This window comes from Mustelus asterias, chromosome 12 (genome assembly GCF_964213995.1).
Source record: "Mustelus asterias chromosome 12, sMusAst1.hap1.1, whole genome shotgun sequence".
Classification (NCBI taxonomy): Eukaryota; Metazoa; Chordata; class Chondrichthyes; order Carcharhiniformes; family Triakidae; genus Mustelus; species Mustelus asterias.
In genome coordinates, this window is record NC_135812.1 from 37,515,260 (window position 1) to 37,541,911 (window position 26,652).

General features: G+C 45.1%; 1 protein-coding gene across 1 annotated transcript in view; it reads left to right on the plus strand.

Moving 5' to 3' along the window:
- LOC144501378 (septin-5-like) overlaps window positions 1-26,652 on the plus strand; it is a 125,605-nt gene that overhangs the window by 71,236 nt on the left and 27,717 nt on the right. Inside the window, exons 7-10 of the mRNA XM_078225048.1 lie at window positions 12,407-12,524; window positions 17,738-17,839; window positions 22,208-22,304; window positions 26,469-26,631. Coding sequence (XP_078081174.1) covers window positions 12,407-12,524; window positions 17,738-17,839; window positions 22,208-22,304; window positions 26,469-26,631 — 480 coding nt within the window. The remainder of the gene's footprint in view (window positions 1-12,406; window positions 12,525-17,737; window positions 17,840-22,207; window positions 22,305-26,468; window positions 26,632-26,652) is intronic.

Consider the following 26,652-nt stretch of genomic DNA (forward strand, 5'->3'; position numbering starts at 1 on the left):
TTATTGGGCAGCGGCAGGGGAGGCAGCCATTATTGGGCAGCGGCAGGGGAGGCAGCCATTATTGGGCAGCGGCAGGGGAGGCAGCCATTATTGGGCAGCGGCAGGAGAGGCAGCCACTATTGGGGGGGGGGGGGGGGGGGCGGCAGCAGCCATTATTGGGCAGCGGCAGGTGAGGCAGCCATTATTGGGCAGCGGCAAGGGAGGCAGCCATTATTGGGCAGCAGCAGGGGAGGCAGCCACTATTGGGGGGAGTGGGGTGCGGCAGCCATTGTTGGGCAGCGGGATGGGGGGGGGGAGGCAGCCATTACCGGACAGCGGGGGGGTGATGGTGGTGGGGAGGCAGCCGTTACCAGGCAGCGGTGGGGGGAGGCGGGAGCGGGAGGCGGCCATTACCGGGCAGTGTGGGGGGAGGCAGCCATTACCAGGCAGTGTGAGGGGAGGCGGCCATTACCGGGCAGTGTGGGGGGAGGTGGCCATTACCGGGCAGTGTGGTGGGGGAGGCGGGAGCAGGAGCAGTAAGGATGGCCCTGGGAAGAAAAGGAATTCGGGCAATAAAGGGGTATCTTCCCCTCTATTGTAATGTGTTAATTTATATGTTTATTTCTTGTCATAGAGGTTTACAGCTTGGACCAGGCCCTTCGGCCCAACTTGTCCATGCTGCCCTTTTTTTCTTTAAACCCTTAAGCTCGACCCAATTGCCCACATTTGGCCCATATCCCTCTCTACCCATCTTACCTATGTAACTGTCTAAATATTTCTAAACGACAAAATTGTACCCTCCTCTATCACTACCTCTGGCAGCCAGTTCCAGTCACTCGCCACCCTCTGTGTGAAAAAATTGCCCCTCTGGTCACTTTTGTATCTCTCCCCTCTCACCTTACACCTATGCCCTCTAGTTTTAGACTCCCCTACCTTTGGGAAAAGATATTGACTATCTAGCTGATCTGTGGCCCTCATTATTTTATAGACCACTATAAGATCACCCCTCAGCCTTGTATGCTGCAGAGAAAAAAGTCCCAGTCTATCCAGCCTCTCCTTATTGTCAAACCGTCCTAGTAAATCTTTTCTGCACTCTTTCCAGTTTAATAACATCCTTTCTATAATCGGATGACCAGAACTGTACATAGTATTCCAAGCGTGGCCTTACCAATGTCTTGTACAACTTCAACAAGACGTCCCAACTCCTGTATTCAATGTTCTTCTGACCAATGAAACCAAGCATGCTAAATGCCTTCTTCACCACTCTGTCCACCTGTGACTCCACTTTCAAGGAGCTATGAACATCTTCCCTTAGATCTCTTTGTTCTGTAACTCTTCCCAACACCCTACCATTAACTAGTCCTGCCCTGGTTCAATCTACCAAAATGCATCACCTCGCCTTTATCTAAATTAAACTCCATCTGCCATTCGTCAGCCCACTGGCCCAATTGATCAAGATCCCGTTGAAATCCAAGATAACCTTCTTCAGTGTCCACTATGCCACCAATCTTGGTGTCATCTGCAAACTTACTAACTATGCCTCCTATATTCTCATCCAAATCATTAATATAAATGACAAATAACAGTGGACCCAGCACTGATCCCTGAGGCACACCGCTGGTCAGAGGGCTCCAGTTTGAAAAACAACCCTCTCTAACCACCCTCTGGCTTCTGTCATCAAGCAAATTTTGTATCCATTTAGCCACCTCACCCTGGATCCCATGAGATTTAACCTTATGCAACAACCTACCATGTGGTATCCTGTCAAAGGCCTTGCTAAAATCCATGTAGACAACATCAACTGCACTGCCCTCATCTACCTTCTTGGTTACCCTCTCAAAAAACTAAATCAAATTCGAGAGACATGATTTTCCACTCACAAAGCCATGCTGACTGTCCTTAATTAGTCCTTGCGTCTCTAAATGCCTGTAGATGTAGATCCTGTCTCTCCAAATACCTTCTCACAACTTACCCACCACAGATGTGAGGCTCACCGACCTGCAGTTCCCAGGCTTTTCCCTGCAACCCTTTTTAAACAAAGTCACAACATTTGCCACCCTCCAATCTTCAGGCACCTCACCTGTGACTATCAATGATTCAAATATTTCTGCTAGGGGACCCACAATTTCCTCCCTAGCCTCCCACAATGTCCTGGGATACACTTCATCAGGTCCCGGGGATTTATCTACCTTGATGCGCTTTAAGACTTCCAGCACCACCTCCTCTGTAATATGTACACTCCTCAAGACATCACTATTTATTTCCCCAACTTCCCTAACATCCATGCTTTTCTCAACAGTAAATACTGGTGAGAAATATTCATTTAGGATCTCGCCCATCTCTTGTGGATCTGCACATAGATGACCTTGTTGATCCTTAAGAGGCCCTACTCTCTCCCTAGTTACTCTTTTGCTCTTTATGTATTTGTAGAAGCGCTTTGGATTCTCCTTTGCCTTATCCGTGTTTATGTGTTCATTTCTTTGAGTTTTGCTCCATTTGTATCTGCCACTTTTTTCAGCTAATTTTCTTCGTTGTTATCCACACAGGGTTTTCTTGTCATCATTCCATTCTTAACTGGGGTTTATCAGAGAATGTGAGGTATTTCTTACTCACTTTCAAGAGTGTGTAAGGAATCCTACCACTGGGTTATGACTGACACTACAGCAACTAAGGGCACTTACAATGGCAATGGTTAATCCTACCATGGCTTTTTTTCTGCTTCTCGATGAGAAAAATTCTTTAGATTATTTTTCCTATCCTAAGAAGCTTTCAATATAAGGGTTTGTTTTCCCATTGCATGACGCTTTGGTATGGCTGCTGTAGAAATCACAAAACCTTGAAAAGCACAGCATTAATAAACCTGTCCCTGAATAACATTCATATATGTGAGGGTGAGGAAATACATATCATTGTGCTTTTTATAAAACATTGCAATCTTGAAGTGAAAATGCATACTGACACACCTTGCTCATTTACACAGGCAGTCTTTTGACTTCAGTCAATCCAGTTAGCACAATTTCCAGTTCAAAGAATCATTGATACAGGCTCCACTTAATTTCAACTGGCTGCAGTTTGCCTGTCAACTGGTCCCAGCAGGAGTCAACTGGTCCCATTAAGATTCAGATGATTACACTTGAAGTCAACAGGAAAAGTGCCAGTTATTCCAGTTATTCCGTTGTATGGAGTAGAACCATCAACTGGTTCCAGTAGGATTCAAATGGCCAGCTGGATGAGTAGGGGGCACCAACTGATTTTCAGTTATTTTGGTTGCATCCAGTTAAAACAAGCAACCTGTTACTTCCAGTAGAAATCACTTGTGACCAGTTGGTGCACCCACCTGGTTTCAACTGAGTTTCTTTAACCTCCTTTCTAATTACACTCTCAACCTTGTTGATAAACAATCCCAAAACACACTGATCAGAAAGTTACACTCAGCGCAGAATCACCTGCTTATCTTTGACTAAGTAAGAACCATTGACACAGCATAAAATGTGGCGCCCCCCAAATGACAAGACCACGCCTGTATTGTTATGGGTTGATTAGGTATCTCATTGTTGAGATCTTGAGATTTGTGTGTTTAAACATGAACCAATTATTAGTAATCCTTAACAACATACAGATCACTGTTACATCCACGCATGGTGCTGCTGCCATGCAGGAAAATTTCTTCTAGATTGTCCTCCCAATTTATTACCATGTGACTCTGCACATTGTGATGTGGAGATGCTGGTGTTGGATTGGGGTAAGCACAGTAAGAAGTCTCACAACACCAGGTTAAAGTCCAACAGGTTTATTTAGTATCATGAGCTTTCCGAGCGCTGCTCCTTGCATCAGGTGTCACAGCAACCTCTGCAAGACGTGCCGGATCATCGACACGGATGCCACCATCACACGTGAGAACACCACCCACCAGATACACGGTACATACTCGTGCAACTCGGCCAGCGTTATCTACCTGATACGCTGCAGGAAAGGATGTTCCGAGGTGTGGTACTTTGGCGAGACCATGCAAACGCTATGACAACAGATGAATGGACACCGTGCGACAATCACCAGGCAGGAGTGTTCCCTTCCTGTCGGGGAACAAAGCAGTCAAGGGCATTCAGCCTCTGATCTTCGGGTAAGCGTTCTCCAAGGCAGCCTTCAAGACACATGACAACGCAGAATCGCCAAACAAAAACTGATAGCCAAGTTCCACACACATGAGGATGGCCTCAACCCGGATCTTGGGTTCATGTCACACTCCGTGTAACCTCCTCCATTTGGCCTGGGTTTGCAAAATCCTACTAACTGTCCTGGCTTAAGACAATTCCACCTCTTTAACCTGTGATTATCCCTCTCTCCACTCGCATTGTCTGTACCTGTAAAGACTTGATTGCTTGTTAAGACTCGCTTCCAACCATTATCTTACAATTGTGTCTCTGTCTATATATGCCGTGTTTGTGAACCCAATTCTCCACTCACCTGATGAAGGAACGGCACTCCAAAAGCTTGTGATACCAAATAAGCCTGTTGGACTTTAACCTGGTGTTGTGAGACTTCTTACTCTGTACATCGTACAATGGGCGGTGATATTCTCCAGTCCCACATTAACCCTTGCTCTGCTGAGCACCTTTACATGCCAACACATACACTGAGCCTTTTCTTCTCAAAAGAAACTTCCCTCCCTTCCATCTGAGTATAACTGTTTACAATACAATCTTTATTTGTTATCCTTTCTCCCCTATTTCAAGTTTCTGACTTTATGAATTCGCACGGTCTTGAGGATGGACAGTTCTTCCACATCTTGGTCTGTCACATTTGGTGGTAGTACTCTGTGTTTCTGGTACTTGGTTATCTCTCTCTGATTTGCTTTTGTGCTCCTTCAAGTTGCACTTATTTTTATTAACAGCTCATCTGCCTTTTTGGACACTGGATTTGTCCTGTTCCTTCTGAAGGGAATGTGCACTCCATTCATTCCTAGAGGGACTCAAATTTTCCTTTCCTCAGTGTCCACTACATTCTGGCTGGCTGTTGACAATGTTAGCAAATGTCTATACACTCTCTTATTTTTCAACAACTCAGTGGTTCCCAGTACGTCTGAGACAACCAGTGCGTTTCCTTCTTACAGCTCCTTGGACTTCAGTGCTGGATTTACATTTTCTGATCTTATTTCTATCTCTCCTTTCTCTGTCTGCAACAGAACTTTGTCCGCGTCCTTCATTTGGGACTCGCTATTGGTCAGGTCTGTCTCTGGAAAAGTCTTAATTTGTTTCTGTTCTGTAATCATGCTACTGTGGCTACGTTATCCGCTTTCAACTTGGAAAGTTCTACGGCTTTCTCTTTCAATGCCTCCTCTTTTCCAAGCAGCTGCTTCTTCAGTTCATTATCTTTTTCTTGCAACTTTCTCCTGGACTATTGAACCTTGCTGAATCTGCTCTGCCAACTGGTTAGTTTTTTCAGAGTGATATTAAATTCATTTTGTTTCTCTTGGTAATTTCCCAAAGGACCAAACTTTGGCCTGAGGGATTCTTACAGCATGTGAAGATTCCTCAGCAGGTTTTCTTTTCTTTGTGAAGCTCAATTGCTTCATCTTGAGTTTTCCTGTAATTCAGCAGATTCTCCTCTAGTTTCTTCAGCTGTCCTTCCATTTTGCTTTTTAAGACCATTTCCATTTCTACATGTTGCTGAATGGTTATGCATTCCTTTTGTCTTTCAAGATCAAATTCAATCAATTGTTCTTTCAACTGTTTATTTTCTCTTCGACCTCTTACCAACTCACTCTGAGCTTCAGTGCATCATTTTGTTGCTACTGATAGTTCCAATACAACTTTTCTGAAGTAATAGTTCATGTCCTTTTTATCACCTCATGTTTTTCCATGGCTACATCTTGATTCTTCAACGAGTCTTTTAGGGTTGCAACTTATTTGCATGTCTTTTCTGCCTGCTGTTTTGCTTGGCTGCACATCTGTGAGTTTTCCCAACTCCTGCCAAATGTGGAATTAAGGATCATTATTTCCTCCTGATACCTTTATGTCATCTCTGAAATTTATTCAGATCTCAAACAGCTTGGTTCATTGAAGACTTCAGTTTGTCTGTTTTCAAAGGTATATACTTGACTTGAATCTTGCACTTCAAATCCGCACTGCCATCTGCTATTGCAGTTTGGGTAGTGACTCAGCATTTTCATATAACTCTATTTTTGAGCCTTTCGACTGTTTCTCAGCTCTATCTTTCTCCTGTACTAAACTTTTTGGCTCATGCATTTCATTGCACTGATATGATCAGCAACTATCTTGTGGTTCATTTCAGTGTCTCCCCCTCTCTGGGGTCTGCTGTTGCCCCCTCTCTGGGGTCTGTTGTTGCCCCCTCTCTGGGGTCTGTTGTTGCCCCCTCTCTGGGGTCTGTTGTTGCCCCCTCTCTGGGGTCTGTTGTTGCCCCCTCTCTGGGGTCTGTTGTTGCCCCCTCTCTGGGGTCTGTTGTTGCCCCCTCTCTGGGGTCTGTTGTTGCCCCCTCTCTGGGGTCTGTTGTTGCCCCCTCTCTGGGGTCTGTTGTTGCCCCCTCTCTGGGGTCTGTTGTTGCCCCCTCTCTGGGGTCTGTTGTTGCCCCCTCTCTGGGGTCTGTTGTTGCCCCCTCTCTGGGGTCTGTTGTTGCCCCCTCTCTGGGGTCTGTTGTTGCCCCCTCTCTGGGGTCTGTTGTTGCCCCCTCTCTGGGGTCTGTTGTTGCCCCCTCTCTGGGGTCTGTTGTTGCCCCCTCTCTGGGGTCTGTTGTTGCCCCCTCTCTGGGGTCTGTTGTTGCCCCCTCTCTGGGGTCTGTTGTTGCCCCCTCTCTGGGGTCTGTTGTTGCCCCCTCTCTGGGGTCTGTTGTTGCCCCCTCTCTGGGGTCTGTTGTTGCCCCCTCTCTGGGGTCTGTTGTTGCCCCCTCTCTGGGGTCTGTTGTTGCCCCCTCTCTGGGGTCTGTTGTTGCCCCCTCTCTGGGGTCTGTTGTTGCCCCCTCTCTGGGGTCTGTTGTTGCCCCCTCTCTGGGGTCTGTTGTTGCCCCCTCTCTGGGGTCTGTTGTTGCCCCCTCTCTGGGGTCTGTTGTTGCCCCCTCTCTGGGGTCTGTTGTTGCCCCCTCTCTGGGGTCTGTTGTTGCCCCCTCTCTGGGGTCTGTTGTTGCCCCCTCTCTGGGGTCTGTTGTTGCCCCCTCTCTGGGGTCTGTTGTTGCCCCCTCTCTGGGGTCTGTTGTTGCCCCCTCTCTGGGGTCTGTTGTTGCCCCCTCTCTGGGGTCTGTTGTTGCCCCCTCTCTGGGGTCTGTTGTTGCCCCCTCTCTGGGGTCTGTTGTTGCCCCCTCTCTGGGGTCTGTTGTTGCCCCCTCTCTGGGGTCTGTTGTTGCCCCCTCTCTGGGGTCTGTTGTTGCCCCCTCTCTGGGGTCTGTTGTTGCCCCCTCTCTGGGGTCTGTTGTTGCCCCCTCTCTGGGGTCTGTTGTTGCCCCCTCTCTGGGGTCTGTTGTTGCCCCCTCTCTGGGGTCTGTTGTTGCCCCCTCTCCGGGGCCTGTTGTTGCCCCCTCTCCGGGGCCTGTTGTTGCCCCCTCTCTGGGGCCTGTTGTTGCCCCCTCTCTGGGGCCTGTTGTTGCCCCCTATCTGGGGCCTGTTGTTGCCCCCTATCTGGGGTCTGTTGTTGCCCCCTCTCTGGGGTCTGTTGTTGCCCCCTATCTGGGGTCTGTTGTTGCCCCCTCTCTGGGGTCTGTTGTAGCCCCCTCTCTGGGGTCTGTTGTTGCCCCCTCTGTCTAGTTCTTCTAATTTTCTGTCCATGGCTGTTATTTTTTTCTTGTATTTACTGCTTTGAGTGCCATTGCCCCTTTTAAGGCTATCTGTGCAGTAACTTTTTTTTAACGCAAGTTGTCAGTTTTCTTTTTGTGTTGTTTCCTGTACCTTTTTGGGTTCGGCATGCTCCCTCTGCAATTATGGCCTTTTTTTTTTAGACTTTTAGGAAATTGCAGCGGTTTCTTGCTCTTTATTTTAGCTCTGCAGATTTCTCTCTTTTTAACTTTTTTTTTACTTGCAGTTGTCTTCCAGCTTCTGCAATCTGCTGAGCCCCTGGGACAGCCATCTATTCTGCAATGTAAGTACAACTTCTCTTTTGTAATTTTTCTCATCAGTCTTGTGATCTGACCAGATTCCTTCAGTCTGCATAACTCAGGATCTTGAAATGGGCCTCCATACACTCTGAGGGATTCCTCAACTTCCAATTTTGTAGTGAGGCTTCTTCAACTGTTTCTTCAATTTTTCTTCTTCGGTACACATCTCTCTAATCAGACTTCAGCTGCTTTTAGTCTTTCACATCTTGGGATTCTGTTCTGGGTTCATGCTTTAAGTGCCATTTTTCATACCACCTCTGATCACCGTGTTGTGTTACGGACTTGTCTGCTTCTCATTGAAGAGATCTTGAGACTTGTATGTTTAAACATGAACCACTTATTAGTACTCCTTAATTATGTACGGATCCCATTTACCACCATGCATGGTCTCGCTGCCATGCTGTTTCTTCTCAATTGTTCTCCCAGTCTATTACCATGGGACTCTATACATCATACTGTGGGTGGTGCTATACTTTAGGCCCGCGTTAACCCTTGCTCTGCTGAGCGCCTGCTGTTACAATGGTATGCAGACACATACAGCATCACACAACAGCTGCCTCATAGAAGGAAAGTGAATAGCTTTTCTTAGTGCATCTTCCCACACATTTTCTTTCCTTTAGGGAACAGTGGGAAAAGGATTTTGAGCTTCTTCATAACTGCTCCTTCTGTGGCCAACAAGTCACTTCACTGTGGACACTTTACTAATGCACCTTCCATGGTCAACACGTCCCAGAGTAGGACCTGAAAAAAGAGCTCCTTGTCCAGAGGTAGGAACACTAACACTGCATTGCACTGTTGTTTCAATTGACTATTCCATGCCAAACATTTGACTGAGATCCCTAAAGTGCAATCTTAGCTTCCCAACATACTAGGACTTGTCCCAATTTCAAATCCTCAGACTCCATTTCCATTTACGCTGAACTTAGCAAGCCTGTTCCACTGCTTCTCCTGAGCCAATAACCAGTTGTACTAAAACGCTAACCTATTTTTTTCTCTCTTTTTGAATTCTGTGATTACAATGCAGAGTCCTGATAATCGATGCTACATCTTTGCGACCACTAATATGGATTAATTTTCTTTGTGTTTAATTCTGAGCACCATATTTCAGAAAGAATGTGGAAACATTAGAGAGGAAACATTCATGAGAATAGTTCTAGCAATGAGGAACTTCAGCTCAGTAAATGTATTAGAGAAGCTGGGGCTGTTCTGCTTGGAGAAGAGAAGATTTAATAGAGGTGTTCAAAATCCAGAGGCAATGGGGAGAGGCTGTTCCCAGTGATGGAAATGTCAAGAACCAAAGCAACACCATTTTAAGCAAGATTGGGATAAACATAAAAAATTATTTCACCCAGCACCTGGCTGGGTTCTGGAATTCACTGCCCAAGAGGGTGACAGAGGCAGATTCAACTGAAGCCTTCAAAGAGAATTAGATAATTATCTGAGGAATTTTTGAGTTGCTCTTCCAGAGCGCTGGCAAGTTACAATAGATCAAGTGGCCTCCTCCTGTACTGTAACATTCCATGATTCTATTCTGTAAACAAAACATGAAATCAGATATAGTTTTGGTAGTTAATGCAGGAAGAAATGATATATGCAATTAATCAAAATCTCTTGTAAATCTGGATAACATTTGCTTTAAAAGATATTCATGGTTCCACATTAAACCTCTTGTCATTCACATCCTTACCTTCAATCCATGTATTGGATTGGTTTGTGATTATCCTTGGCTGTAGTGGTTTGCCGCTGACAGGAAACTCACCAGCATCTTCCCATCTGCCACGAGGCTTCAATTACTACTGATTTCCAAGAATTTCAATATTAAAACACAATGGGGGGAGAGGGGGCCTCTAGTGAGGTTCACGACTGGCATCCAGCTGGTCGTGAGTCTCCCAGGTGCTTTTTTTTAGCACAATCAGATTTTCGGCGCGGAGCTGATTATCATATGGAAATGTCATGGAAATTTACATTTCCATGATATTATTGGGCCCGGGACGGTATTCTCCAGGCCCACTAGCATCCCCCCCCTCTCCCGGGAGTGATTCCCACCAGCGGGGTTTACAACTGCTCCCCACAATGGGGGATGGGGGGGTGGTGTTGATTTGGGGCTGGCCCGGGGGGGAGATTGGGGTTGGCTTGTGGGGTCTGGTCGGCCAGTGATCATGTGTGCCCGCACCACAATTTACCTTTGTGTAGGTTTGAGGCTAAATAACTTGGTCAGAGTTTAGGGTTGAGAGTTATCAGGATCATTTTGCACAACCAGAAAAGTGAGTTATTACGTAGTTTGCTACTAAAGATAAGGGCTGGTTTCACGGTGGTGAGGGGTAAATTCAATAGAAACCCTTTTGGCAACGACAGGAACAGAAGATCCTGCCACCGGCTAATGGCGAGCTGCCTCCCACTACAGTGAAATATTGTGCAGTGAATCCTGCCCAATATCTGTGTCTAAAGCAATATTTTAGATAGAAAGTTAGGACGAACAATCTGGGTACCAGTTCTGGAGATCTAATTAAAATGCAGGATTTGACATACTGCCAAAATAGTGAACATGAAACCGAGTGGTTCTAGACAGAGACAGACCAGCTGCAAATTGGACTGCCCAGTATAAAACGTGACTCTCTCCCCTCGTTAATGTATATTACATTGGTGAAATACTGGGACTTGCACCAATGCTATCAATGATCTGTTCTTTCCACATTTGAAGCATTGCAAAAGGCAACACTCAGTTTGTACTAACTGGTGGCAGCACAGTGGCACAGTGGTTAGCACTTCTGCCTCTCTGTGTCAGGGACCCGTATTCAATTCCGGCCTTGAATGTCTCTGCAGAGTTTGCACATTCTCCGCGTATCTGTCTTGGTTTCCTCCCACAGTCCGAAGATGTGCAGGCTAGATGCATTGGCCATGCTAAATTTCCCCTTTGTGTCCAAAGGTGTGAAGGTTAGAGGGATTAGCGGAGTAACTGTGTGGGGTTATGGGGATAGGATAGGCTCTGTTGGAGAGTTGGTGCAGACTCAAGGGGCCGAATGGCCTCCTTCTGCACTGTAGGGATTCTATGATAGTTCTAACAGTAATGCTTTAGCTCATTATTGGAACATTCACTCCACATCTCCAACAAGAATGTTGTTACATTAGTTAGATGATCATCAGATCCAGAAGTCTTTGAACTATGACCCTTGAACCTTGACCATGAAGCACACAATGCCCATGCAACCCAGTTCTTTGCGCTTCTGTTTCCTATTTGCAATTTTATTTCATTTGAGAGGGAGGGTTTGGAGCAGGCCACGCAGCTCCTCAAGCCTATATTCCACCATTCAATTAGTCCATGGCTGACCTGTATCTCAACTGTGCCTTTGTTCCATATCCCTTGATGCTCTTCCCTAACAAAAATGTAGCTAAAGAATCCTTTGAATGAAAAAGTGCTTCTTGATTTCACTTCAAAATGGCCTTGCTTTAATGTAAAGATTATAGCCAATTTCCCCCATCAGAGCAAATATATAGGAGGCACAGTGGTTAGCACTGCTGCCTCACAGCGCCAGGAACCCGGGTTCAATTCCCGGCTTGGGTCACTGTCAGTACTGAGTCTGCGCGTTCTCCCCATGTCTGCGTGGGTTTCCTCCCACAGTCCAAAATGCTAAATTCTCCCTCCGTGTACCCAAACAGGTGCTGGACTGTGGCAACTAGGGGCTTTTCACAGTAACTTCATTGCAGTGTTAATGTAAGCCTACTTGTGACACTGATAAATAAACTAAATTAAACAAACTAAACTATATATTTTTAAATTTTGATATATTCTACGTAACAGTGCAGTCTGCAAACTTGGAAATCTAGCTCCCTATTCTTCCATCCAAGCGATCAATGTATTGGAGAAAAGCTGAACCTCACAACAGAGTCCTGGGGAATATCACTTATTATATCCGTACTCTTGTCTCCTAGCTGCCCACCAATAATGTCACAGTTACATCCAATTCTATGTACTCTCTCTTTTGCTAAGAATCTCTTGTACAGAATCTTATAGAGTACTTATGAGATAACATTTTGTCGACCTGGAGGTCTGTAAGGGCTGTAGCATAAGGTGCCTCATCAGTGGTAAATTACTAATACAGCACACCCCGATACATTGGTGTCAACAGCTTAAGATGTACACATCTTAATCAATTTAAACTTCATATACAGCACTTAATATTCCATGGGGCAAACTTAAAACCCATGGAGACAAAAGGTTTGGATACGCTAATCAATATTGTGATAGGTTTCTGTTCTAATGTAGATCAAACTAACTCTTACAAAACGCCAAATAACATGACTGGAGTCTGTCTTGTGGTTGTTTTTGAAGGTTACGGCCGTTGGATGTGGAGTTTATGAAAGCTGTCCATGAAAAGGTGAACATTGTACCGCTCCTTGCCAAGGCAGACACACTGACTCCTACAGAGGTTTCCAAAATGAAACAGAAGGTAAATGGATTGTCTATGTCAGTCACAACAGTAACATGGAGTAAACATTTGCTTTTCCTTCTGAAGAACATTTACTCCACTGGGAATAAATAGGAAAATATTGGGGGTGCGATTCCCCCAGACTGGGACTAAGTGCCCATGTCAGTGGGAAAACGGGAGTGTTACCCACTGGTGCTGGCAGTGTCTGTCAGGTGGGATTCACCCACCTAAAATATGCTAATGAGGGAGCCCACTGGCCAGACCTGCTGTTCCGAGATCGGGGCGCCACGAATTTTAGATGTCAGAGTGGAGATTTTCACAGTAACTTCATTGCAGTGTTAATGTAAGCCTACTTGTGACACTAATAAATAAATGTAAAAAATGAAATGGTGACCACTCCCAGCTCCCCGCTGATCAAGGGGCACCACCAACCTCCTCATCAATGAGGCACATCCTCCCCCCCACACATCATGCAGGCATGACGGTGGGCCACCCCCACTCAGGCACCCTTCGGGCCACACATTTGGCAGGGTGCACTGTCCCCTGGCCCCGAGAGGGCATCAAAGAGGTAGGTCCAGTGGCTATTTGCCCTTCTGCTGCTGCCAGGCAGGACACCTGGCAGGGTTTTAAATCACTGCAGCTCTCCATTCTGGAGCAGAGATTTCCCTTTCTCCCTCAGGATCCAGCATGCCATGTCCACGTTGGTGATGACCAACACCAAAGCCCGCCTGGTGCGATTCCTGCTGGGGGGCAGATGCATGGCAGGAACCGGGGTGGGAGGGGGCACAGTGAATGGCCGTCAATGCTGAGAATTCTATTACAATTAACAGGTTTGCATATTAATTAGGTTGGCGCCTGCTCCGGGCAGGAACCCAATCGGAAACCAGCAAGGTGGGTCAGGTGAATCCTTCATGCCCGGTAGGAATCCCGAATAATTTTTTTTTTAACCCCAACACAATCAGGATTCCCGCCATTGGCAAACAAGCTGGTGAATTCCCCCACCCTCCCTCGATTTCACACTTCATAGATTTCATCATTCACAAGAATGATCCCAGGAATGAAGGGTTTGTCATGAGGAGCGGTTGAGGAGTCTGGGTCTATACTCGAAGGAGTTTAGAAGGATGAGGGGGATCTCATTGAAACTTGTGGAATAAAGTTTATTTATTAGTGACATGAGTAGGCTTACATTAACACTACAATGAAGTTACTGTGAAAATCTGAATTCTGAGAGGCCTGGATTGAGAGGACATGGAGAGGATATTTCCACTAGCGGGAGAGACTAGAACTCAAAGCCACAACCTCAGAGTGAAGTGATGCCCCTTTAAAGCTGAGATGAGCAGGAATTTCTTCAAAGGGTGGTGAATCTGTGGAGGCCAGGTCATTAAGTGTCATTAAGACAGCGGTAGATAGGTTCTTGATCAATAAGGGGATCAACGGTTAGGGGGAGAAGGCAGGAGAATGGGGATGAGAATCATATCAGCCATGATTGAATGGCGGAGCAGACTCGATGGGCCGAGTGGCCTAATTTGGCTCCCAAATCTTATTTCTATATGATCAACAGGTTAGTAGCTCTGAGGGAAGATGTATCTGGTCACCAAGCAGCATATCATAAATATCATTTTCAAATGTCATCTCAGCTCGGTCGGTAGAGCTCTCATTCTGTAGTCAGAGTATAGGGTTCAGGCTAGGGTTGCCAACTCTGGTTGCACATGTTCTTGGAGAGTTGATCATGTGACATTTGACATCCCAAAGCGCTTCACAGCAGCATAATGAAACAAAATTAGACGAGCCACAAGTGAGAGTAGGGCAGTTGGTCAAAAGTTTGGTAGGTTTTGAGAGGTACAACTCAAGATAGAGGTTCTGAGTTCCACAGCCCGGGCACTGATGATGGAGGGATCAAACTCGGGGATGCTCAGGAGACCTGAGTTAGGTGAAGGCAGATACCTCGGCAAGTTGTGGGGTTGGAGGAGATTACAGAGATAGGGATGGGACAGGGTCATGGAGGGATTTGAAAGATGATAATTGTAAAATTGGGGTTTGCTTGGCCAGAAGCCACTGTAGGTCAGTGAAGGCAGGAGTGATAGTGAAAAGAACTTGCTGTGACTAAGGGAGTAGGAGGCAGAATTTTGGACCTCATGTTTACAAAGGGTAGAGTGTGGGATGCTGAGCAGGAGAGTATTGGAATAACCAGGTCCAGAGGTAACTGGGCAGGTATAACCATAAGATGAGCTCAGATAACAGTGATATGTCAGTCTTATAAAATTTGTCTGGCAATGCGCTACAGGTAGGTTCCTGCACAAATTCTAACTGTGTTTTCCCTTTCAGATAGTGACCCACTTGTGTATTTTGGTCACTTTCTGTTTTATAGAATCCTAGAACAGTGAAGCACAGAAGGAAGCCATTCAGTGCATTAAATCTGTGTCAGTTCTTGTGAAGAGAAATCCAATTTATCCCACCCACCCCTACTCTTTCTTCATATTCCAGCAGTTATATCACCTTCAAGTATTTGTCCAATTTTCTTTTGAATGATCTGTGCCCTCTGGTCATTGTCCCTTCTCCCATTGGAAATAATATGTCTTTATTAACTTTATCTCAATGTTTCATGACTTTAAAAACCTTTTATCCAATCCCCTGTCAGTTCTGAACTATATGGAGAACAAGCTGATTTCCTTTCAGATTTTCAACATTTGCTCTATTTCTGGTGGTGGTGTTAATTCTCCATGGTGTGTCAAAGTGATTGGTCCAATCACGCAGCGGCCCACCACGTTACTGGCCACAGTCTCAGTGCTGATGGGGCTTCATGCCCATTGACTAACAGCCATAGAACAGATTAACTGTCTGGTAGAGTGACTATCTGCAACTAGAACACAAACTAACCTCAAATACCTGCCATGTTCAAGTGATACTGAAGCTAAATCATGGTTACAAGTGTTGTTCAGGTTCCATATTAGTAGCTTTGGGTTTTAAATAATTTGAGAAATGTGGTGGAGTTTGCAATAGTGTCAGAGAGTAGCCTCGATTATGATTAGAGAGGCATACGTATTTACCCTTTTTAACCAATCATAAGCTTGCTTATCAGGTGCCACAAATAGAGTTACATCAAGAGTGAAGAGATGGGTTTTATAAATGGAGACATCAAAGACAAAATTCAGGAAGTTATGCTAAACATTTACAAGACCTTAATTTGACCCCAACTGGAGAATTGTGTCCAATTCTGGAAGATTGTGTACAGGAATGAGCGGTTACAGTGACAGGGATAGACTGGAGATGCTGAAGTTATTCTCCATAGAGAAGAACTGGCTAAACAAAGATTTAATCGAGTTTATAATCATAAAGGGTTTAGGTTGAGTAAGCAAAGAGAGGTTATCCTAATGTCTGAAGAGTCAATAACCACAGGGGTCAGATTTAAAGTAATTGGCAAAAGAACCAGAGGTGGTATGAGGAAGAATGTTCTTTATGGTATGAATGGTTAGGATTTGGAAGGTGTTACCTGATAGGGTGGATGTAAGTACTGTAGCTTTCAAAAGGAAATTGGCTAAGTACTGGAAGGAGAGAAATTTCCCAGGACATGGGATGAGAGACAAACTGGATTGTTCTTCGAAAGAGCTGCTACAGCCTGAATAAGACACGTGGTGCTGTTCTACACTATGTTTTTGGTGTAACCCCTCACTCAACAACCATATCAAATTGATATTGTGTGTGGGATCCGATATCCAAATCAATTGCCACATTCACCTTTATATTAACTGCGATTGTACTTCAATGTAAATCATTGTATATGAAGCATGACACTGCAAAGTGCAATGATGGGATGTGAATGCCAGTCGTGTTGTGAGGTTTTCCTCTGGTCTGTGTTTTGTGTCATGAGAAATTGTCCCATACACATTTACAATGTTACTCCATGTAAAGGTCAAAATGACTATCTGTGAGACTTCAAATAATGTTAACATTGCCATCAAGACAATGGATAAAGAGTGAATGATGTTTACACAGTAGCATCACTGACTGATTTTCAGACATCAATCATCAGTGCAGCCTTGGCCTCCATGTTAAATATTTGCATAATAATGACACCAGGATTTTGGTGACATCCTCTTTATTGAGAATGTCAACCTGAGGCTTTCCAATTTACTTCAAGCTTCTTGCAGTTGTTCTATTGGGTCCTAATATGACTTAAACAGTCAAAAAAATAACTCTCGTGTGAATATTTGTACTTATTGTGAGTTAATGTGGCAGTGCTAAGGACTGGACTGCTTTCAATTGTAGGCTATGAATATCAACACCAAGCACTTCAAGACCAGCAGCCTGGTTAGAAACTGAACAAAGCTCCCTCTATGCTTAACACCCTGATCTAACTCCAGCCTATATCAGTGCAATGTTCTACTTCCCATACCAACCTTGCTGTGGCTTCACTGAGCAAGATTATTGATTACTGCCAAATTGTTTTGCTTTACCATGGAGATGTCTCCCGCACCAACTTTACGCACATCAAGAGTGGCACAGTGGTTAGCACTGCTGCTTCACAGCGCCAGGGACATGGGTTCAATTCCAGTTTTGGGTGACTGTGTGGAGTTTGCACATTCTCCCTGTGTCTGTGTGGATATCTTTCGGTGTTCCGATTTCCTCCCACAGTCCAAAAATGTGCGGGTTAGGTTGATTGACCATGCTAAATTGCCCCTTAGTGTCGGGGGATTAGCAGTGTAAATACATGGGGTTACGGGGAAAGAATCAGGGTGAGATTGTTGTCAGTGCAGGCTTGATGGGCTGAATGGCCCCCTTCTGCACTGTAGGGATTCTATGATAACTTTACACCGTACAAAGATTGAAGCTCATAGGATGTGCTTATAAATGTGTTACCCAGTCAGTAAATATCTAAACCCTGTTAACCAATGGTAAAGAAAATCCATTCATCCTTCAGTCCAAAGCTTGGGGTTGATCAAGACTTATCGAGACTACTGGATTGGTTGAAGATTGCTAATTCCATGTTTGGGTAGATTATGTGAGCTATATCTGCTCTGGACTGTCTGTTTAGCACGGAATTATGACACAGTTACATCCGGTAGTTGTTAACATTAAGTCTAGAATGCTGTGATCCTGCACACCAGATAGATGACTCAAAAATTCATAACCTCCAGTTTTAATATTAAAGATCCAACCATCTCTGAGCCTCATTGTTGCATCTTTAAAATGTTCACCTGTCTTTACTGGTTACATTTTTAATTTGTCCCCCTCAGATTCGTGAGGAAATCAAATTTTATGGGATTAAAATCTATCAGTTCCCAGACTGTGACTCGGATGAGGATGAAGAATTTAAACGGCAAGATCAGGAATTGAAGGTGAGGAGGAGCTACGGGGAAGCTTTTTGAGTTCCTTCAAATATGAAAGAACTCAAAAAATAGGAGCAGGAGCAGGCCACTCAGCCCCTCAAGCCTGCGCCACCATTGGTCTGATTGTTTTTTATTCTTTGTGGGTGTCACTGGCTAAGCCTTATTTAGCATTTAAGCATTTATTACCCATCCCTAAATGTCCTTGAGAAGATGGTGATGAGCTGCCATCCAGAACTGCAGCAGTTCATGTGGTGTAGGTTCATCCACCATGCTGTTGGGGAAGGAGTTCCAGAATATTGACTCAGTGACAGTGAAGGAATGGTGATTAATTTCCAAGTCAGGATGTGAGTGACTTGGAGGGGAGCATCCAGTTGCCGGTGCTCCCATGTGTCTGCTTCCTTTGTCCTTCTAGATGATAGTGGTCAAGGGTTTGGAAGGTGCTGTCTGTAGAGGAGCGTTGGTTAATTGCTGCTGTTCTTCTTTATTTGATTTATTATTGTCGCATGTGTTAACATACAGTGAAAATTATTGTTTCTTGCGCGCTATACAGACAAAGCATACCATTCATAGAGAAGGAAAGGAGATCATGCAAAATGTAGTGTTACAGTCATATCTAGGGTGTAAAGAAAGATCAACTTAATGAGAGGTAGGCCCATTCAAAAGTCTGATGGCAGCAGGGAAGAAGCTGTTCTTGGGTCAGTTGGTATGTGTCCTCAGACTTTTGTATCTTTTTCCCGACGGAGAAGGTGGAAGAGAGAATGTCCGGGGTGCGTAGGTCCTTAAATTATGCTGGCTGCTTTTCCAAGGCAGTAGAAAGTGTAGATAGTGTCAATGGGTGGGAGGCTGGTTTGAATGATCGACTGGGCTTCGTTCATGACCCTTTGTAGTTTCTTGCGGTCTTGGGCAGAGCAGGAGCCATACCAAGCTGTGATACAATCAGAAAGGATGCTTTCTATGGTGCATCTGTACAAGTTGGTGAGAGTCGCAGTGGACATGCCAAATTCTCTCAGTCTCAGGCATTGGAGGGCTTTCTTAACCATAGTGTTGGCATGGGGGGGGACTAGGACAGGTTGTTGGTAATCTGGCCACCTGAAAACTTGAAGCTTTCGACCATTTCTACTTCGTCCCCATTGATGTAGACAAGAGCATGTTCTCCACCACGCTTCTTGAAGTCGAGACAACCTCCTTCATTTTGTTGACATTGAGGGAGAGATAACTATAATCGCACCAGTTCACCAGATTCTCTATCTCATTCCTGTACTCCGTCTTGTCATTGTTTGAGATCCAACCCACTATGTATGGTGGTGTCATCAGCAAGCTTGAAAATCAAGTTGGAGGAGAATTTGACCATAGAGTCATAGGTGTATAAGGAGTATAGTAAGTAGCTGAGGACACAGCCTTGTGGGGCATCGGTGTTGAGGATGATCATGAAGGAGGTGTTGTTGCCTATCCTTACTGATTGTGATCTGTGGATTAGGAAATTCAGGATCCAGTCACAGAGGGAGGTGCCGAGGCCCAGGCTATGGAGTTTGAAGATGAGTTTCGTGGGAATAATGGTGTTGAAGGCTGAGCTGTAATTGATAAATAGGAGTGTGACATAGGTGTCTTTATTATCTAGGTGTTCCAGTGAGTGCAGGGCCAGTGAGATGGTGCCTACTGTGGACCTGTTGTGGCAGCAGGTGAACTGCAGTAGGGCCAGGCAATCTGGGAGGCAGGAATTGATTTGCGCCATGACTAATCTTTCAAAGCTCTTCATAATGTTGGATGTCAGAGCCACCAGCCGATAGTCATTAAGGCACGCTGCCTGGCTTTTCTTTGGTACCAGGATGATGGTCGTCTTCTTGAAGCAAATAGGGACCTCAGATTGTTGTAAAGAGAGGTTGAAGATGTCTGCGAATACCCTCCCCCTTGCCCCCAGCTGATCCGCGCAAGATCTGAGTACTCATCCAGTTACCCCATCCAGACTAGTCGCTTTCCATGGGTTGACCTTCGAGAAGGCTGTTCTGACATCTGCAATGGTGACCTCGGATACGGGTTTAGCCAAGGCTTCTGGGGTGGAGGGTGTGCTCTCGCTCACCTCTTGCTCAAAGCGGGCGTAGAATGCATTGAGCTCATCGGGGAGGGGTGCGTTGGAGCCGGTGATTTTACATGTCTTCATCTTGTAGCCTGTTATGTCGTGCAGACCTTGCCATAGTTGGCAGAGGTCCATGTAGCTAGCCTTGGACTCTAGCTTGGTCCGGTACTGTATTTTTGCATCTTTGATTGATCTCCTTAGATCGTATCTGGCTTTCTTGTATAGGTCAGGGTTGCCTGACTTGAGCGCCTCAGACCTAGACTTCAGCAAGCAGTGGATATCCCTATTCATCCATGGTTTCTTGTTGAGAAACACGCGGATTTGTTTCTTTGGCACATAGTCTTCTACGCGCTTACTAATGAAGTCAGTTACTGTAGTGGGTACTCGTTCAGGCTGGTTGCAGAGTTTTAAAATACTGACCAGTCTACTGACTCTAAGCAGTCCTGTAGGAGATCATCCGATTCATCAGACCAACGTTGCACAACTTTCATTGACGGAATCTTCTGTTTCAGTTTTTACTTGTAAGCTGGGAGCAGGAGCACAGCCTTGTGGTCTGATTTGCCAAAGTGTGGGCAGGCGATAGAGCGGTAGGCATGTTTGATGTTTGTGTAGCAGTGGTCTAGGATGTTTGGACCTCTGGTGGAATAGGAGGCGTGTTGGTGGTAAAATGCTCTTGAGCTTGGCCTGATTGAAGTCCCCGGCCATGATGAACAAACCTCGGGGTGTTTCATCTCGAGGCTATTTGTAGTGATGTATATTTCATCCAGCGTGATCGTCACATCCATGTGGGGTGGGATGTAAACTGCCGTCAGGATAACAGAGGTGAACTCCCACGAAAGGTAGTAGGGCAGCATTTTATCATCAGGTATTCTAGGTCCATGGAGCAGAAACTCGCCACTATTGCTACGTCTTGGCACCACGGGGTGTTGATTAGGAGGCAGACTCCACCTCCCCTAGTCTTGCCTGTATGGTCCATTCAGTGGATTGAGAAGCCCTCTGGTTTTTGGGCACAGTCCGGTGAAGCAGGAATGAGCCAGGTCTCCGTGAAACAGAGTACACAGCAGTGCCTCAGTTCTCTTTAAAAAGTGAGTCTGGCTTTAAGTTTGTCTAGCTTGTTTTCCAGAGATTGGACAGTTGCTAGGAGTAAGCTGGGGAGGGGGGCCTTGGTGGATGATATACACTGCAGCCACCGTGTGTCGATGGTTGTAGATTGTGGCCAAGCTTTGGGGAGTCAGGAGGTGAGTTACTCACCACTGGACTCCTAGCTTCTGACCTGCTCTTATAGCCGCAGTATTTATATAGCTAGTCCAGTTCTTTTTCTGGTCAACGTTAACCCACAGGATGTTGACAGTGGGGGATTCAGTGATGGTAATTATGCCATTGAATGTCAAGGGGCGATGGTTAGATTCGGTCTCATTGGAAATGGTCATTACCTGGTACTTGTCTGGTGTGAAGGTTACTTGAAGGTTACATGGACTGTTTCAGTATCTGAGGAATCATGAATAGTGCTGAACATTGTGCAATCACCAGCTAACATCCCCACTTCTGACCTTATGATGGAAGGAAGGTCATTGATGAAGCTGAAGATGGTTGGTTCTAGGACATAACCCTGAGGGACTCCTGCAGTGATATCTGGAACTGAGATGATTCAACATTCACAACCATCTTTGTGCCAGGCAAGAGTCCAACCAGCTTAGAGTGTTCCCCCAATTCCCATTGACTCCAGTTTCGCGAGGGCTCCTTGATGCCACACTCAGTCAAATGCTGCCTTGATGTCAAGTGCCGTCACTCAGAGGTGAGGCAAGGGTGCAGTGCAGTGTGGGTGAGGGTGCGGTGCAGTGCGGGCAAGGGTGTAGTGTGTCCATTTAAAAGGACAATGGCAGCAGACACGTGGGAACATCACCTCTTGCAAGTTCTCCTCCAAGCCACTCACCATCCAACTTGGAAATATGTCACCATTCCTTCACTGTCGCTGTGTCAAAATCCTGGAACTCCCTCTCTAGCAGCACTGTAGGTATACCTACACCACATGGACTGTGGTAGATCAAGGCGGCTGCTCATCACCAATCCTCGAGGACAATTGGAGATGGGCAATAAATGCTGACCTTGCTAGTGATACTCACGTCCCATGAATGAATGTAAAAAACACAATTGAAACATGTAACAGGTATAGCTTCTGACTGTTCTTTGGACAATGCTCATTAATCTCTGCCTGAGAATGTTGCTAAATATCCAATGCTGAAGATGCTGTGAATTCATTTCAACTGTTTTGCTTTCGTATGGTCTTTAACTTTCTCTTTCAGGACAGCATCCCATTCACTGTGATTGGTAGCAATACCGTGGTTGAAGCCAAAGGAAAGAGGGTTCGGGGGCGTCTATATCCCTGGGGTATTGTAGAAGGTAACACATAGCTCAACTTTAGAAAAAAAATGTTTAATCTAAATTTCAACTTATTCCTCAGGTTAAATGAAAAGCATCAGTGTCCAGCACCATTTCAAAAGTTCAGTTTCAGAACAGTGCTTGTGAAAATTATGTTAAATACCTGGTTTTCTAAAAATAGTGGCTTCATAAAAAATATAAAGTAAAGAGTAAACAGTAGATTGTGTATTTGATTATGAGGAGCCTGGATAGTGTAGATAGGAAGGACATTATTCCCCTCATTGGGGAGGTCAGTAACCAGGAGCAGAGTTTAAAGTATTTGGCAAAAAGATTAGAGGGGGTTTGAGAGGAAACCTTTTCATCTTAGAGTGTGGTGGGTTTCTGGAATTCACATCCTGAAGGGTTGTTAGAGGAGGAAACCATCATCACATTTAAATATAACCAGATCTGTGTTTGCTGTGCTGTAATCAACCAGACTTTAGACTAAGAGCTGGAAAGTGAAGCTGGGAGCTGTTTTCAGAGCAACACAAACACGATGGACTGAATGGCCTTCTGTGTTATTAACATCAGAGTGTATTAGTGGACACTTTTATTTTAGTTTGTGTATAACACGGTGTGCTTCAGCACCAACTATTTTATACCCACCTGCAGGGTTATTGATGGCCTAATATAAATGTACACATTAACCCCACCCCCTTCCCCATCTGTCACTGATTCCCAGCTACACATCCTTACTCTTCTCAATCCCCAGAGTGTGGCACAAGTTTACAAATCCAGTTGTAGCTTCCTCCCCTCTCCCACTATCAAGTGTGAATTGAAATTTGTTCAGGCTCTTAGCGAAAGCATTTCCTTTCCATTTTTCCATTCTTCAAAATGTCAGTTTGATTTCCTCATTTTAAAAAAGATCCAATTCATAGACACAAAATGCACAAGAGGCCCTTCGGCCCATCGAGTCTGCACTGACCTGTGTGAATCACCTGACCTCAGACCATTTACCAGCACTTGGCCCATTGCCTTGAATGTTATGATGTGCCAAGTGCTTATCCAGGTAATTTTTAAAGGATATGAGGCAACCTGCCTCTACCCCCTCCCAGGCAGCGCATTCCAGACCATCACCACCCGCTGGGTAAAAAAGGTTTTCCTCACATCCCCCCAAACCTCCTGCCCCTCACCATGAACTTGTGTTCCCTCATGACTGACCCTTCAACTAAGGGGGACAGCTGCTCCTTATCCACTCTGTCCATGTCCCTCAGAATCTTGTGCACCTCAATCAGGTCACCCCCTCACTCTTCTCTGCTCCAATGAAAACAATCCAAACCTACGCAACCTCTCTTCATAACTTAATTCTGGTGAATCTCCTCTGCAACCCCTACAGTGTAATCACATCCTTCCACTAATGTGGTGACCAGAACTGCACACAGTTCTCCAGCTGTCGCCTCACCAAAATTCTGTACAACTCCTTGACTTCCCTGCTTTTGTAATCTATGCCTCAATTGATAAAGGCAAGTGTCCCATATGTTTTTTTCACCACCCTAGTGACATGCCCTTCCATCTTCAGAGAACTATGGACAAACAAGCCAAGGTCCCTTGTCCCCCAGAACTTCCTTGTGTCCTGCCCTTCATTGAATGCTTCCTTGTCAAATTGCTCCTTCCAAAGTGCATCACCTCACACTTTTCGGGGTTAAATTTTAACTGCACATTTGACCATTCCGTCTATATCCTCTAGTAGCCCAAGACATTCAGCCTCACTGTTAACCACCCATCCAATCATTGTGTCATCTGCAAATTTACTAATCCTACCCCCAATTGTTTTAAACATTGATGGTATTTAAACTCCAGAATCAGTGAAGTGAATTGGAGATCCCAGTCTCTCGAATGTCTCTACATGTGTCTCATTTCAGACCTTAGACTGGTTTTCCTTTATATTGTCTTGTATCTGTAACAATCATATTCTGATGACTTCACAGTTATCACCTGGGCTTTTCTCCAGCTCAAGAATCTTGGGGTATTCAAATAGATACCGATTTATTAAATCTAATCCCTTCTAGGCAAAATTTCTAGGCCAAAGACCACTGTATAAGTTTTGTCTAAACTATCTCTATGATAAAGAGGCCCATTTTGGTTAAGAACATAAGAACTAGGAGCAGGAGTAGGCCATCCAGCCCCTCGAGCCTTGCTCTGCCATTCAAAACTATCTCTGCCTCATATCCACTTTCCTGCCCATTCCCCATAAACCTTCATCTGCTACAAATTATAAACCTATCTATCTGCTCCTTAAATTTGTTGTGTTCTGGCGTCTGCTGCTCTCTGGGGTACAAAATTCCACAGATTCACGACCCTTTGAGTGAAGTAATTCCTCTTTGTTTCTGTTTTAAGTCTATCATTCTGTAACCTAAAACTATGGCTACTCATTCTAGAATGTCCAACATGGGGAAACATCCACTCTGTCTCCCCTGTCAATCCCCTTTAGCATCTTATATACCTCAATTAGATCTCCTCTTGCTCTTCTAAACTCGAGATTATAGGCCTAAACTGTCCAATCTCTATTTATAAGAAAAGTCCTACATCCCTGGAATTAATCTAGAATCATAGAATCCCTACAGTGCAGAAGGAGGCCATTCACCCCATCGAGTCTGTACCAACAATAATCCCACCAAGGCCCTATCCCCATATCTCCAAGTATTTAACCTGCTAATCCCCCTGACACTAAGGGGCAATATAGCATGACCAATCAACCTAACCCGCACATCTTTGGACTGTGGGAGGAAACCCATGCAGATACGGGGAGAATGTGCAAACTCCACACAAACAGTGACCCAAGCCGGGAATCAAACCCGAGTCCCTGGCGCTGTGGGGCAGCAGTGCTAACCACTGTGCCATCGTGCTGTCTATTCTAATAATCTAGTGAACCTTCTCTGAACCACCTCCAGTGCATTGGTTGCTAACCAGTATGCTGTGGCACATTGGTGTACAGTGAAGACCCCCCGAGTGTACTGGGGGTGGGGGGGGGGGGGAGATTTAAAATAATTAAAAATACATGTAATTAAACTAAAACTAACCTTTGTCTTCAGTTCTGTGGTCGGCATCTCTAAAACAGGATGAACCTCGGGCCTCCTGTGTGTATAGAGCCGGGAAAGAGCTGCACGTGCACGCTTTAGATTTTGCGCATTGTTCTGGCCCGTACCCATGGCCAACGAGACTTGGAGCTGAAGACAAGGATCCCATGTGCCTGCACAAACTCAAAAAGGGGGCAAAAACCTTAGGAGAAGCAAGAGAGACAGAGATAGGTTAAAAAAACAGTGAGAGGACAGTTCCCAGTAAGGGAAGAAGACAGAGGTGTGAAACAAGAACCAATCAGATTAAGAAAAGAAGAAACAGCCTCCAATTGGAGAATGTGCTGCAAAAAGCAGACCTTGTGGGCCCGTGAGAACGGAGGCTGAAAATCACTCCAAAAAAATCTTTTTGCTAGAGGCCAGTTCAGAGAAAATAGGTGTGACTTAATTTTGTTTTATAGTAGACAGGTGTGCCATGACATATAAAGGGTTGGGAACCGCTGCTGTAGATGCATTTATGTCATTCCTCAAGCGAGATGACCAAAACTGTGCAGTACTCCAGATCCAGTCTCACCAATGCCCTAAACAGTTGCAACTGCACTTCCCCACTTTTATACTCTATTCCATTAGCAATGAGTGCCACAGTACCATTTGCCTTCCTTATTACTTGGATTTGACGGATATCAAATGTTCTTGCCTGAGTGGCGAGGTTGTGGACTCGAGCAGCTCTGGGTTTTGAGCGTATAACCTGGTCTGGCATGACATTACAGTACTGTGGGAGTGCAGCTTTATTGGAAGTGTTAGTTTTTGGATGAGATGCAAAGCTGAGGCCTTCCCTGTATGTTTGTGTGATGGATGTTAAAGATTGTGTGGGAATATTCAAAGAACAGCAGAGACATCTCCTGGTGTCCTGACCAATATTCTTCCCTCCATAACACCACTAAAACCAGATTAGCCATTCATTTGTCTCATTGCTGTTTGTGGGGCCTTGCTGAATGCAAATTAGCAATGCATTCACCAACATAACATTAGTGCACATCAAGGTAATTCAAGTATGCAAAGTAATTTGGAGCATCCAGAGTTAACCAATAGTGAAATGACTTTATTCTTTCGATTCTCCGCCTCTTTGCAGTGGAGAACCCAGCTCACTGTGACTTTGTGAGGTTACGAAACATGTTGATCCGAACACACATGCAGGACCTGAAAGATGTGACACGTGATGTGCACTATGAGAATTACCGAGCGCAATGCATCCAGAGCATGACCAGGATGGTGGTGAAAGAGAGAAATAGGAAGTAAGTGCATTCATGTTTACC